The sequence below is a fragment of the Calypte anna genome, chromosome 13 (genome assembly GCF_003957555.1).
Source record: "Calypte anna isolate BGI_N300 chromosome 13, bCalAnn1_v1.p, whole genome shotgun sequence".
Classification (NCBI taxonomy): Eukaryota; Metazoa; Chordata; class Aves; order Apodiformes; family Trochilidae; genus Calypte; species Calypte anna.
Genome location: NC_044259.1, coordinates 4,515,729 through 4,531,661, shown reverse-complemented (window position 1 = coordinate 4,531,661; position 15,933 = coordinate 4,515,729). Strand labels below are relative to the sequence as shown.

The 15,933-nt window shown below is 40.1% G+C and overlaps 1 protein-coding gene across 3 annotated transcripts in view; it reads right to left on the bottom strand.

The window, feature by feature from the left end:
- Positions 1–15,933, bottom strand: part of WWC1 (WW and C2 domain containing 1) — a 65,641-nt gene that overhangs the window by 20,328 nt on the left and 29,380 nt on the right. For all 3 annotated transcript variants that reach the window (XM_030459286.1, XM_030459288.1, XM_030459287.1), the window contains exons 3-10: positions 13,181–13,384; positions 11,432–11,508; positions 10,410–10,489; positions 9,384–9,513; positions 8,698–8,844; positions 7,643–7,716; positions 2,641–2,883; positions 1,034–1,123 (exon numbers count right to left, since the gene is read on the bottom strand). In XM_030459286.1, the coding sequence (XP_030315146.1) occupies positions 1,034–1,123; positions 2,641–2,883; positions 7,643–7,716; positions 8,698–8,844; positions 9,384–9,513; positions 10,410–10,489; positions 11,432–11,508; positions 13,181–13,384 (1,045 nt within the window). The remainder of the gene's footprint in view (positions 1–1,033; positions 1,124–2,640; positions 2,884–7,642; positions 7,717–8,697; positions 8,845–9,383; positions 9,514–10,409; positions 10,490–11,431; positions 11,509–13,180; positions 13,385–15,933) is intronic.

The window sequence follows — 15,933 nt, the reverse complement described above, 5'->3', positions numbered from 1 at the left end:
AACTTCATTTTCTGCATACCTTTGAATGCCAGACATTTTGCATTATGGGGTTAATAACAAATGCTTATTCTCATAACAGAGCATGCCAAGAACACTGGGAACAGTTAGGAAGAAATTAGTTTCACATGCTTCTGGGTCACCTCAAAAGATCCCTAATCAGCTAAATGAAATGAAAATATGATGAAATATGATGCATTTCCACTGCATTACAGTCATCTATTCTCCATGGTGGCTTATTTGCATGTCAGTCTTGCATTATGATTTCTTGCCCGTCTTTTCAGTGTCATCTTCACAAAATGAAACCGATTTCAAGCAGAGCTGAAGCTACAAACAGAGCAAATTCAGTACTAAATAGGAAAAACCTCAACAAACAAGCAGCCCACCAAATTCTCTTCCTAAGATAAAAATGTTAGCTATTGATGAGTCAGCCTTGCTGCCTGCAACCGCACATTTGTCTGGAAACATTAACCTTATGATATTACAGCCTGAACAACCAGACCACATTCTGACCGTAGAAGCATTGCTACATAGCATATGAATGACAGACTACAGGATATCTCAATGCATGGTCTACCTTGCAAGCAACATCACACTTGTAATTAAATTTAGAGAAACACTATCACCAGACTCATACATGAAGGTGTAGTTGTATTATTAAGATTTACTTCACTTGCTGTGTGAGTCCTAAGCTTTTAGTACACTTCAGTAATTCAAACATTAGTGAAAAAATTGCTTACAAAAATAACCTTAGCTGCCCTTAGTTACCTAAATATTAAACAGCTGAAATAGAAGAGACTGTGCAATCTCCTGATGTCAGAAGCACCACCACAAGGTTGTTCTCCTGTAAAGCATCCATCTTAACTGACTGGGACATAACATCCTTAAGGCTTCTCTTTCCATTGACTATACAGGGGTCTTAAGTCACTACTAGAACTAGAAGGCCTTCTAGACCTCTCAGATGGGAGATGAAATTGCTAGCAGGGAAAGGCAGTTACTCTACAAGCAGGTAAGGCCTCTATAAAAGGTTACATACCTTTTCAGCTGGGTGTGCAACATGGCAACTAATCGTGTCGTTTCTTCCAGTTCTCGGACTAACTGATTTCTTTTGCTATTCATCTTCAATCTAAGGAAGATAAAAGATGAGCTAAAGCATCATTTACTAAATAAAATGAGGAGTAAACAAAAACTTCTTTCTACAAATCCTTCAAAACCTAGAAAGAATACACAGTATAGACTTGGACAGATTTTGGTTAGTATGTGTATGTGTTTACCAATATCCAGTTCTTACAAGTGGAAGTCAATGCCACAAACATTCACAAAAGGGAAAATAAGTATAGGTAGTACTGTGAAAGTTAATGTATCAGGCCTAAAAAAGTTTGGCAGATTTTGCTTGCTATATGCTATTGCATTCATATACTTACTGAGCTGAGAAAGATGCAAATACTGTCATTTATTTTCAGTAAGGCCTACCTATGGCTGACTAAGGTTTGCATGATTTACTTATTAGCCATCTCATTAAGGCTTTTCATGAGTTATGGACTTTAGCAACATCTTGATTGTTACTTCACACCTGAATTGGTTATTAGAGATACAAATACGTGCTCTCAGGTACTGACACCCTAACTTCACAGGCTTTTGGACAAGACATCTTGCCCCAGAAATATGCTAATTCTGCGTCACAATAGACCGGGGCCATATTACTAAAATTCAAATAAAATCATTCAGCTTACAGTGAAACCAGCAGAGCATAAATGTAAAATTATATCTTAATTAACATTTAATTGTAAAGATTCTTTTACAGTCAAATGGCACATATTTCAGACTTGTAAAAGTCCTGTAGCTGAAATATATGAGATGCCTACATTATTTCCAGCATGCTAAAATCATTAAAAGACTATGCAGAAAATCGGTGTAGTATGAACACCGAGCATTTATAAGAAATGAAACTAGCTGAGTAGAGTGCCAAGGACACAGTGAATGCAGCCGATCTATTCCATATGTATTCAAGAGACTGCAGCTAAAAGTAATATTGCCATAGCCACCCACATTAACACATTCAGATTGTAAAGTCCTTGTAGACAATGCCTAATGCAGTATTCATCCTCACTGTACATTCCCATGAGACCTCCTCCTGCAACACAAGTGAAATTTTGGAGGATAGTTGGCATTTTTTTCAGATAGTTTAGATTCACAGGATATTCCATACAACTCCCACAGCCCTGTCAAATGCCATTTCCTACTAGAATCACATATAAGGGTGCTCAGAACAAACAACAAATTTTAAATTTTAAAAATTCCATCTGTTGACATTTACCAAGCTCCAGACTGCACAGAGACTGTAGAAGCTACTGAGAGGTGCTGGCTTCATAAGCAAACATCATAGTACACTAACATACTGGGTTATTTTCAGCTTTTCTTACTTTCTCATAGAAGATCCATTTGCAGGAATAACAAGTTTTCCCCACCTGCAGAGGAGGAGGTTCCTCTTGGGAGGCACTTTCAGAAACCTTCTAAGTAGAAACAATCTCCTAGAAATCTGAGGGCATACTGCTATCAGCATTCAGCCCCAGGATGCTGCTGCTTGCTCCAAATTATCTGTTGCCCAACAAGACAAGCTCTGTCATTTGCACAGTAACCTACCTCTCAGTTAGAGCTTTGCTCTGAGTGTCTCTAGCAGCCTGAAGGTCTTCCTCCAGATGCCTCCTCTCTGACTCCAGCCTCTCCACCTCTCCTCGAGTCCACTTTCTGGGGCTAATAAATTTCATCTCTTTTAAGAGCTCCTCCTTCTCATTAATTAATATTAGACGATCCCACTCAGAGTCCAGCATGCCAGGCCAGGCCTCGCTGTCAAGCTTAGCCAGTTGTATTTTCAGGTTTGCTATTCTGCAGAAAAACAAAACAAAAACCCAGTTATTCCATGAGGTGGGTCTCAGCTACTGCTCCAGTCATACAGAGGTGCACCATAACCAACCAAATCTTCCATTGCCCTGAAGAAGGCTCTGAGCTCAGGGACAACTACCCTTACTATCATGCCCTCCTAGCCAGGACTCTGTCAAGTGGTAGATAGGAGGATGCTGACATGAAGGATGAGATTTTAAATAAGGATTGCTCTCAATGGTAAGCTCAGTCTCTGGCTAACCTGCAGTGTCCACCAGTCAGGGAACAGTACAACAGAAATTCTGGATCTAGGAAGAAGCTGCCAGATATACTACAGGGTGTTTCAGTTATAGATAATGACCTCACAGTACTTGGTGTAGACAGAATCACATGGTAAATTTATCTGATGTTCAATCAGTTTTATGGAAAAGAACTATATACTCTCCAGATATGATTCAGATAAGCTGATAAAGATCGGTGGTTACTTGAAAGTTTAGAAATTATTTTTCTCTTTACAATGAGGAAGTTAATCATATGCATGGAGAAGTTAATCATATGCTGGGAGAAACCAACTATTGCCTCAACACTAAGCACTCTGGACACATGAAAGAGCTACATTACTTCTGGTAGTAGGTTCACCTGAGTATGTAAAGAGTCAGAGAGAACATGATCCCACCTAAATCCAGAGCCACTTATTTGCAGGAAATTTAAAGTTTATTACAGATTATTTATTACAGATAAATAAAATTTATTACAGATTGCAGTTTAAAGTATCACTGACTGATCAGTTCTCCAAGGATACTGTCTCCTTTGGACTCATTCACCTAAACTCTTCATGACCTGATGGGGTGATCATGGTGGTATGGTGAGAATCAATCTTACAGACAAAACTGAGTAAGAGTTAACAGGTATCTGGCATTCCTGGAACTTGCACAATCAAAAACGTATGAGTGGGGAGAAGGGAATAAGGAGGACAGAATGGGTTGGAACGTAGAAATTACAAAAGTTTGGAAAGCAAACAAGGAGGAAAAGTATCTTGCAATATCACGCAAGATACTTGCAAAATTAATTCACCTGACTGAAGACTAGAGTCCAGGTATACATGCCCCTTCTTGTGATTACTTCAGGTTAATCTCTCACAGGTTTATTAAATACATAAGAACAGGAAGTGAAATGCTGTACAAGTAAAATGAAAGTCCAGTATTCATATCCCTTTGAAAACGGCTTTGTGATCTGGTGACAGAATTACTGGATTAAATCAATCACAGCAAACAGCTGTGGCTGCTAATCTGGACTCACCTCTTTCTTAAAACTTGGTTCCTGCTACAGAAGTGCCCAGGATGGTGCAGGCTTCCTCCAGCAAACCAGCACACATGTAGGCACAGAGAAAATTCACCACCAATAAGCAAAATCAATGTGTGCAGTAAGTCATAAGATGAAGATCTGGGCAGCAGCAGCTACAGAACTGCTACAAAGCTTTGCCTTCAAAATTGTAGAGGCCAAGAGGAACTTGAGCCCCGAGAGAGCCTGTGAAGGATTAAGCTCACACAGACTGACCTGCCTCCTCCATCACAGGAGACAAACTACAGATCACCTTTTGAAGGGAAACCTCACTTTCTGTAAACCCATTTCCCACAGCAGGTTGCTTACTCTAATTAAAGTTCCATAAATGATAGATATTCAGCTCAAATATTTTTAGGTCTCCTTAGGAGCTGTTTTGGTTCTGAGTGTGTGATTAAGTGCAATAATGTGCTCCAACAAAGAATTAACAGTGGCATTAATTCACAATCCCAGAATTCCTCTGTGCATTTTGAAGGGTTATGAGTTTAAGAGGATTGGGTGGCATTACTCTGATCACTTTTGGCATAAATTTGCATAGATACGGCTTTTCTGATGGAAGTTGTTCTCCATGCATATCCAAGCCTAACCACTTTCTTCAACTAACCTCAGATTTTACCCTTTGTAAATTATCATTCTTTTTCACCTTCTCAGTTAAGAGGTTTATATAGTCTAATTAAAAAAAAAAAACCAAACAGCATCACTGCACAAGAAATATTTTGCAGACTGCCTGGCATTTGGCTGAAAGCTCCAGCTCTTCAGTATTCACTGACTGCATTTGAACTACACCATTGCTGAGCAGTGATAGCTTTGCACTGCAAAGAAACCAGCAATACTGGACTTGGGTTATATCATCTTTCTGAAAGGCCACTAGCTTGCAGTACTGAACTAAATACAAAACAGGAAGCTCAAGTTTTATTTAGCTGTTTTCTTTTTACCTAGCAAAAGCAGTTAGATTTATTCATTGTTGCATCAAGTCTCTCTTTAATTGGGGACACCTAGTACTTACCTGTGACATAGGGAAAACACCTAAAATTTATTCTCTGGAGGTTGTTCAGAGGTTATGCATTTTCAAAGAAGCATATGCTAAGATGTGCACCCACCACTGATAATTAGCAACCCTATTTCAGACCAGCCTCTGATTTCTTTTTTCTCTGAAGAAGAAAGTAGAAGGTGGTCTTAAAACTGACCAGTCTCAGATCCACCACTGCTGAAATGCTGCTAAATGTGATGTTAAAATATTTTGGAAGTATGTTTTATGAACTCCAAAGTGCCAGAGATACCACCAGTCACACAAAACCTAAGATGAAAGTTTAACTGTTGAAGTTAAACAGTGCACAGAGTAAAAATGCTATGCAGACATACAGCAGGTCATACTATGTGTCTGAAACTGTACAATATCATGTAGTTGCCTCTTTGATTTCATTTATGCTTCTCTAGCTATTCTCTTTGAGATGCATCATTACCATGTCTTTGGTCATGATATCCATTATCAGTTTCTAATCTAATAAGCTAAAGATTTATCACCTGGTTGTCCATGGTTCTTTTTTGCAGATTTAACATTATCTGCACTAGGGCTCTCACTGTCTCACTTAGCTGTGAAAGGAAAGGACTTACTTGTGGGTAAGGGAACGAGCATAATTGTACCCTGACATTTCTGGAGTGGTGAAGTTCAGCAAGATGTTCACCTACATCTGTGCCAAATGTCCAGTTTGAAACACTGGTGTAAAACAGCCTGCTACAGTCCACTTTCAAAATCACTAGCTCCTTTTAAATCTAGTATTTCTGACCTAATTAATATGGGATTAGGTTGATTTCAGGCCTTATTTTCTTGTCAGATAATGCAGAGCTAATAAAGCAGATGTATTTCAACTGTATTTGGCTCCCTTCCTAACATGTGCATGGGATAAGTACTTGCTCCTCTACTGTGTTTTTTGAACATTTTCACATGCTGCTGTGGAGACAGGAAACACTTCTATCACAAGGGGAGATTTTCACAGGAGCAGAAGGTTCCTTGTGAGTCACTATATCCATACTATTGCTCCAGCTGAAAAACCACTGATTTGTTTCTGCATCTCTTAAGTGCTCCGATAGCTGCAGATCTTTTACTTTTGACATCAATTATTCATGCCCAATCAGACCCATCTTTCATCATGATAATGTTCTTTAAACTCTGAGAAAATCAAACTTTTAACTGCAAGATTGTGTTGTGTGCTCTTCATTGTTACTTCAAATGAACTACTGCACTACCTTTATTAAGTTTTATAAAAAGTTAAAATTGTTAATACGCTCTTTAATCTGGTTTGTAATTTTTCACTCCTCCTTGGCAAATATACAGCTTAAAGTTAAAATGCTACATTTCAATCTGAAGACAAATTCAGTGTGAATTAAATCAGTTTTCAGCAAAGCATCTGGAAGATTAGTAACTTTGTTGTTTCAAAAGTCACATAACTAGTTGAATGTCATGGTAGTTTTGGCAAGTTTTGGATTGGCAAAATAGATCTGATAAAGTTGCTCCACCAAAAAAAAAGCCAATGCTCTTGTCAAAAGCCTTTGACAACTGCCACAGATAAAGATCAAATTTTATGCTACTAAGTAACATAAATATACTAAAGATAAGATCATGAGTAACTCAGCCTTAAAGCTCTTACGTTTAACCACAGACCAAAGAAAAATCTTTCCATATATCCCAAGTACAGCCTGTCCCATGACTGAGGTTTATTCTGAAATTGCAAAGTCCCTTCACAGCAGTTAAGATTGAAGTCACCACATCACTGGCCACATGGCTGAAAAAGAACTCAGCCCAAGTCTAAGTAAGAACGCTTGCTGGGGTTTTTTTGTTTAACTTAACAACTGAGTAAACTGTTAGCTATTAGAAAAAGTAAATACCAGAAAACTTTTGCTTAAACTGATGTGAGGTAGATTATAAGCTTTTAAAATCTGTTCTTCATTCATCTCATATCAGAAGGCAAGGGTGAAAACTTACATTCTTAGAGATAAGTTCTGGAATTGTAGCTGCTAATCATATTTTGATATGATAGGTGTTAACACAATATACATTTATCCTTAGACTTAAAACCATGCAAGGATTCATTTCATTTTGAATAGAGTAAGAACACGCCTTGCAGTGTAGTCTCCTTATTAGGAATGGGGAAGCTTTGGCAACAGCTAGCAAAACCACTAATGTCCCCACAGGTGTGGCCAGGCTCAATTCTTCAGGTATTAGTCACTCCTTAGTAATTTCTAGAATGGTTATTTCTTGAATGATAATATTGGCCCAGAAAGCCTATTGCCTCACTGCCTCAAAATTTGCCATGTTTTTTTTAGCAGTAGTGCTGGGTTTAAACAAGCAGCACCTTTTCTAGTGAAAGGTGTCTTCAGAATATGCTGTATGACAGACAAAAGGTTCAACAGTCCAAACAATTACCTTCTCTTTGCTTCTTCATACTGAAGTCGTAATCTCACTTTCTCAGCCAACTGGTTATTGTTGCTGGTAACAAACTGAGACAAAATACAGAATCAGAAGCTTAGTTTTGATATTCCCTGTAGAAACTGTTGATATTACAAGTTACAATTCCTCCTGTCAATCTCATTTACTAGTCACATCACCCACAGGAGAGGAAAATACTTCCTTTGATTACATTCTTAATGATTTCTTCAAATATTTCAAATCCCACAAGATCCAGATTCTTTTTGGTGTAGTTTATAAAAAATAAAATCTACCACATGAATCTCATGGTTCTGTTTACATGCACACACAAATGGCTTTGCAATCTAAGCGTTGCCTCGCATTTGTTTTGGATGACATCTTGCTTTGGTTGTGAAGCCTTTAAGACAAGGGACTGCATGTCCCTATATGCAGATCTTCAGTCACATGTGTGCTCTGACTCAGTGACTTCAAACATTTAAGTAAAGGTTCACAGAAGAGGCTTCTGTTCTCTTCTGAGACACATACAATGTACCTGCAGCTCTGCCCAAGTCCTTGCCAAGCCTGGCACCAACCTGACATTTATGATCTTGATGTGCAAGTGGGACTGTAGGTTTACAAGTATTACATCTGATGGCATCAAAATATTTGCACATATTCTATAATTCTCACTCATATCACCCTGAAAGCCAAATGCATTCTTAAGGGAAGAGTCCTCCTTAGAGCTTAGCCAACACATAGCTGCGGAATGTTTCTTATCACCGCTATAAAGAGCTGAGGGAATATTTTATCACAAGAAGCTACACCTACAGGCAAAATAAAACTTATTTCCCTTTTATTCCCACCTGGGTTGTTCTGATGTAGACAGAAAGGGGTAACAGCCGGTTGCCCTTAAGAGATAAATTCATATTGCATACAAAAATGAAGGTCACATTTAAGTTTAAACCAGGAGAAGGTATCATTTCAAAAAGACTTGCCTACGCGTACGGAAGCATTACTACCTCTAGTTTAGCAGAATGTCTCCACACGTACATAGTTTCTCACACATTACTCACATTTCCTGAAACGTCTGTCTGGGAGCTGACATCCAGGTACTGCCGGGGCAACACAGGGCTGGAGCTTTCCAGAGACACACTGCTGGCCCACAGGTCCAGCTGGGATCCTTTGTCATTCACAAAGCTGTCTTTTAGCCTGGCTAAGCTCTAAAACCATAAAAAGTGATGACGTGAGCTCAATTCTGCTCGAAGTACCTCAGCTACAGATCTTTAGCCTAAACTACACAATTAAGATCTGATCACATTTCCTGTGAGCGGTGGGGCTCCGCAAACACAAGGCTGGGCACAGCTGGACTGCACCTTCTGCCACACCAAGCAGCCCACAAGCACTAGCAGAGTGCCTTGCCCAGACAGGCTGGCTTTCTGCTGGAGGTGCCAGACCAAATGGGCTACAGTGGTTTCATGGCTTCTCCAGGTCTGCTCTCTGACAGCAGTAGAGTCACAGAAGTTGATCCTTCTTGATCTGTAAACCCTAAAACAAACATCTTAGCACGTGCTTACTATTGTCAATTCCTATATGTTATACTTTTTTCCAGGATCTGAAGAGTCTGCAGTCCAACCACAATACAGAACTGATTCTAATAAAAATCTTGATTACATACCTGAAATGCAAAATACTTTTATTTCTCAGAGTCCATCTGATAGCAACGGCAACAGAAAATACTGCAAAGTCACCATTTCAGTACCTGAATGAGGTCTTGCTTTTCCTTCTCCCCTGACGTGATGGCCTTTTTGAGAGCTTTCATTTCACTTAAAATGGCTTGGGCCTCATCAAGTTTGTAGCCACCTTGAGTGTCAGACATTTTCATGTCAATTCTGCACAGAAATTTAAAAAAAAAGCTAAAAACAACTAACATGTTTGTTTACATAATCCAAGATGCATAATACATCTTAGCATTACTTTAAGAAAAACATACTCCAAGGTATAAAAAAGACAAGAGAAGGAACTAAGAACCCTAGTAACATCTAGGTTGCTTCATGCAGAAGCACATTAAGCTTCAGAACTCTGTTTTTAGTCACATCATATCTCTGACTCCTCAGGGAAGACAAAGGTGCACACAAAATCAATACTTTTGGGCATACTGCTGCTGGTTTCCTTGTTCCTAGCCTGGAGAGGACCAAGATACCGATCTATGAGAATTACCTTCTTTTCAGTTGTGACTTGGAAAACCAGCCACAGTCCTCCCATGCACAGATGTATCTGCTTGCACAACCCAATTACCAGCTGCCTCATCCTTCCCTCTTTGAGAAATTCTATTGCAGTTGACACTTGAAATGAATCAGGTGTTAGCCAGTGGCATTCTTTAAAACATGCCACATGTCTAGTCACACAAAGCTAAGTACCTGAAACTCTTCCTACCCTTCCACTCCTCCCCAATTTTTTTGTCAATGCCCTAGAACAATAGCTCTTATAATTAAGAATTGTCTGTGTGCTGCATCATCCATATTGAGAAATACCAAGTAAAACAGAATAGCACTAACTGAAGAGATGATGGTTCAGAATCTTTTGGCCATGAAGTCAGTTCTAATGCAGTCCATCTGATACAGGCACGGATTTGAGAGAACAAGCACCATGGCTGTCTACTGCTTTAAGTTGCATATGCCTAAAGATAGCAGCAGCATATTTCAGCTCAGGTTATTTAGGCAGAGGAAACTACACTACAAGCCAGAGATGTTCCACACTGAAAGCAAGATCTTGAGAACAAACTTACTTCTTCAGTGTTTGAAATCCATGCTCTTTGTACTGGAGCTCTTGCTTCATGTGAGCTACTTCTCTCTTGAGTTTATTAACCTGCAGCAAGGTGACATTTTTAGAATGGTATTGTGTGACTATTTAGTTACCGCAATACCCATTCAATTCAAATTTTACTCAATGTAGACAGCACTCTAAACAAGGTTTACAGATCATTTACAGTCATTTAATCTCAGCAGCAGCTAACAGCCCTGCCTGCCTCCTCCTCCTCCTCACATTATCACTGACTAGGGCTTTACCCAGTACCCAGACATTATACCACCAAATAAGGAGCTCAAGGGAAGCCCCAACCTCATAAGCAGAAAAGGAGAGAAAAATTCAGGAGAGGCATTAAAGAAACATGCAAGTTTCACTCAGAAATGTTTAAAACCTTCCCAGACATTAAAAACAGCATTAGGCATCAGGACAGGAGTTTGGCTGCAACAATAGAAGCCATCCTCCAAGGAACCAAACTAAAAGGCCTCACACTGCATGAATAACACAGCAGGATCATAATACATACTGTAAATTCACTGACCCTACAACTTGTTTTATATTCCTCCACAGAGGCCACAGTGACCTACTTTTAGTCCTTTCTTCTCCCCAAACCAAGCTCTGCACAAGAGCACGCACTGTCACTGCTAACAACCCACACTGAGCCCAGGACAAGATAGCTTCCAGTCCCTGAAGAGAACCTGCAGTTCCCCCATGCTGTGGCACACAGGAGCCATTATACAGATATGCTGTGGGCAGCTAAACACCTCACAGCATATCTGTACAGCAGCAGGTACTTCCAGCTGCCAAGAGAGTCAAAAGTCTAAGGAGAAAATAGTGTTTCACACTCAAGATAGCAATGTTTGAGAATTCTGATAAATTATCTACTACATTAATAATGGCAAAATAGCTCATTCAAATGTTTTGACATCTCCTTCTAGGATATGCCAGAAGGTCTGGAAATATAAGATTACCTGTGGCAAGCAAAGGTCTATTTGTATCACTTACCCTGGATTTTGTAGTAGCAATTTCTGCTTTGAGAATCTCTGGGTCATACTTGGAACTTGACGATGATCCAGAGAGCACTAGAACAAATACAACACCCAGTTTGGCAGCTCTGCCTTTCTCCCTACTAGCAACACCACAATTCAAGATTCCAGTCACTCATGCACACCCAGGCTTCCACACACAGCTGGTGTAAGCCTTTCACCCATTTTCCAGGTCTATTCCGACCCTCAAAGCAGGGAGGGGCAACAGTACAGTCAAGTACTCCACAAAAAGTGTATACTAAAGAAGCCAAAGCATGTCCTGAATCTTCAACAGCCTTGTTTGTTCATGGTTAACACTTAACTCAGACTCCCAAACACATTCACTACATTCAATAGTATGGCTTCCTGCATTACCGAAGGCTTTTAACAGAACTGAAAGGACATGTATCATAGAAAGTTTTTTTTTTTTTACTTTCTCCTTAAGTAAACCCAAAACCAAAGAAAAGCTAAGAAGAAGAAACTGAAAAATGCAATGCAAGCCTTCTCATAGCCTTGAGAAAATAACCAATCCTACAATGTGTCAATGGATTAAAATCAATGTTCCATTAAGAATGTAATTGTTTTCTCAGCAGCAGTTAAAACCCTTCTGCTTTAAAAGGTACAGAAGCCCCCCCCAATGTGCAGTGTGGCTGCACGTCTGTTGCTGTAGGCAAGGGAGATATTTTGATCCCCACAACCATCAGTTTATACCCTCTGAAGCATGGGAAAGCATTTCTAGTTCTGTTTGGTTGTATTTTTAAAAACAGATCACATCATGCCTAAGTAATTCACATCCACAGCATTCTTTGTATGCAGTTCTGCTATACCAGTACTTAGGCAGAGCACTCTAAGAATAGGTCAAAAGACCAGTACTTCAGAGAGGATGGATCAAACCATAGTCAAGTAAGAATCCTTCACTTCACAGAAAACTACTTACTTTTAAACATCAAGCATGGAATTAGCCAGTGGAATTCACCACTAAGACAGAACTCAGCAAGAGTGAAACATGGCAGGGAGGTCAGTCCACTGATGTGGCTATCAAGAACAGAAAAGTCTGCAGTGCTAAGGATCATTGGAAAAAAAAACAACCTAGAAGACCTGCAGGAAGTAAATCCTCCCCTGGACATTTTCCAGCTCCTAGCTAGTAATAATAAGGAAAACACAGGCCTTCTATAACCATTTTTGCACCAACTTGTGAAGCAACAGGTATTGATGTATCCTGTACTACAGGGAACACAAAACAATGTTCTTCACACACTGAGACATAATTCACTAATGTTAGCTTTTGTCTGGCATAAAACACAGACCTTAGCTCCCTGAGACAGCATACTACCTCTGATTTTGAACTCCAAATGAGCCTGGGAATGCTATCTGAGATAAGCCTTCATACCTTGTTTCTATACTTTGGACCAAAAACTCCAGGAGAATAACATGCAACTATTTTTTCACATTCAGCCAATCACCATGTTTCTTAACACTCTTTGATGCTCACTATGAAAATCTGCACACAGACTCCAGCGAGTGAGCCTTACACAGCACTGCCGAACAGTTCTTTACATAGTAGGTGCTAGGCAGCTACTGCTTTTGAGACAAACTGAGCAAATGTGAAGAGTGACACCCCCTAACATCCCAGTGCTCTACCAGAGGACCAGCTTCAAGCATTCTACTGTCCTAGCGTGGCTAGGGTAACTTGAGAAAGCTGCTGCATAAGAGTTCAGCATCTACTTACAGCTGGTCTGAGAGCCCACTTTGTGCTCCCAAACATCATGCAGCTGCTGATACTCTTGCTGGGCCAATTCAAGCCTCTGCTGCTTCACTTGATAGATCTCCTTCTGTGCAGCAATTGCCTCCTGGGCCAGGATGAGATAGTCTTTCAGCATATGCTCCTGCTCCCGACGCCACTGCACACGAGGGTCTTCTATCTGTGTAGTTTCTTAGAAAGAAAATAGAAGAAATCAAGATCAAGGTAATGCAGGCTTATACTGCTTCCTGGAGAAGCTCCACCATTTATTGCAATAATTTCAAATAGCCCTTTGCTATAGAATATAGCAGAATAAGAACATGTTCTTTTTTTTCTTAGGAGGTGGCCACTGATCCACAATGAACTCCAGTGAGCTCTACCACACTGAATTGCTGTAAAGAACCACACATGACAGTTATTGTACAATTCTCCAGTTCCTCTGCTGCTGAAGCCACTCTGGTTCTGCCTCTTAAAATATGCACTCAAGCATACACACACAGAAGCTCTAAGCTACCGATGTTGACTGTTACCTTTACTGCAACTGCTTTACGTTATTAATACCTCTTCTATTGCACTGATAAAACTTTCAGAAAACATCATTGCCATGTGACTGCTTTACACTGCATCTGACAACATGAAAGCAATTACAAAGCTGCCTGTCCTTGTTGGCTGCCATGTGACTTTTAGTAAAAAGGGGAAAGAAAACCTTCCAGAGGTAGGTAAAAAAGACTGATTAAACCACAGAACACAACAACAAAAGCATCTCAAGCCATGTGCTACAAACAGCACCTCAGAAGGGGAATAAACATTCCCTCCATTGAAAGCAGGCACAGCAGTAAATCACTGCAGAATACAGGAGGAGGAATTTAAGAAAAATTTTTTTTCTTAAAAAAAATTCTTCTTTTTTTCTTCCATTTCCTTCATCCCAACACATGCAATACATTGCTTCTCAGGTTTCCAATCATGAAAAAACCCATAAGGTCACAGGCACTCAGCTAGTCTAATACTAATCAGGCAAATTTATTGTCAGCATTTGTCTTGCTTTTGTTAAGGAACATCCAAAACATTTTCTATTTCAAGACTGTTACATGTTGTTGCTTGGAATAGTTTCCAGTATTCAGTTGACCAAGTACTCTAAACTACTGTGCTTGAATAAGCATGTCTAGTTACCAGAGAATAAATAATTAATAAAAAGGAGCTGCTTGAAACTATCAGTAGGAATCTAATCTGTGTATCTTAAGAGCATCTTTAAATATTTAGTAAAAGCTGCCATGGTGGAAGGTATGAGTGAGTAAGGCATAAGACCAATACAACAATACACAGATGTAGGCAAGAGAAGTTTGATAAACCTCAGACCAGGACTAGCAATAAAGGATTTTACACAAGGGATGGACACCAAACAGTTTTCACAAGCTGTCTGTGATCATGCTGAGGAGCAAATTAACAGGATGTTTTTATTTAAAATTAAAAAGTTTTGCTGGAGCTCTAACTTGTTTCAACAGTATCTCAAAAGCCAAAAGAACACATGGTATTTCAAATTACCTAGCAAAACTCAGATGTTGCAAAAAATTTTTAAAAAGCTTTGAAGACATTAGCAGTAGAGTTGGTAGAATCATTTCAAGAAAAGTCTTTTAAAAGCCCCGCTAAAAGAAGCAACATTTCAGCTGATATACTGTCAAAGCTAAGCCCGGACCTGAATCTCTGCCTTAAAATAACCTGAGGAGAAAGCAGCTACTTGTGCCAGCTGTAGGTGCTTGTGCTCTCCCTGGCAGCACTGTGGCCTCTCTGGGGAGGGGCAAAAGTAATGTTCAAAGAACACAGTAGCCTATCTACAGAAAGAGTCTGAAAATCCCAGACTCCTGCCTTTATTCCTGCCCTAAAATCCCATTTTTCATGTAACCATTACCTACACTCAGATGAAGCAAATCCCTTTACTCCACAAGTGGACCAAGAAGTGAAGACTAATCTGAGTTATCCAGGGAGTTGTCCCCCCATTCCCAGATGCTTCCCCAGCCCAGACAACATGAACCAGCACCAGCAACCATGACTCAGGACTCTTAATATCAAACTTAACAAGTACACTGCCAAAGTACACACAACTGAGTCTAATGCAGGACACTGAGCATAAATCTACCTGTACCTAAGACTCCTTCAAGCTTGGTTATTTCCACTGTCCGTTAAATTAGCAACCCATTCCTCCCATAATCTAAAGAGGGCAACCAGGCTGGTGAAGGGACTCGAGCACAGACCCTGTGAGGAGAGGCTGAGAGAGCTGGGGCTGTTCAGCCTAAAGAAGAGGCAGCTCAGGGGAGACCTCATCGCTCTCTACAACTACCTGAAAGGAGGTTGTAACCGGGTGGGGGGTTGGTCTCTTTTGCCAGACGACTTTCAACAAGACAAGAGGGCATGGTCTTAAGTTGTGCCAGGGGAAGTTTAGGTTAGATATTAGAAAGAATTTCTTTACGGAGAGAGGGATCAAGCATTGGAATGGGCTGCCCACTGAAGTGGTGGATTCTCCGTCCCTGGAGATATTTAAAAAGAGACTGGATGTGGCACTCAGTGCCATGGTCTAGCAACCGCAATGGTGGTTCAAGGGTTGGACTCGATGATCTCTGAGGTCCTTTCCAACCCAGCCAATTCTATGATTCTATGAGGGGCAGAGAAGCTTTTGCAGGGAAAGCCCTCCCTAATAAGCAACCAGGAGGAAGGCCCATAACAAATCTACATCATCCTGAATACCT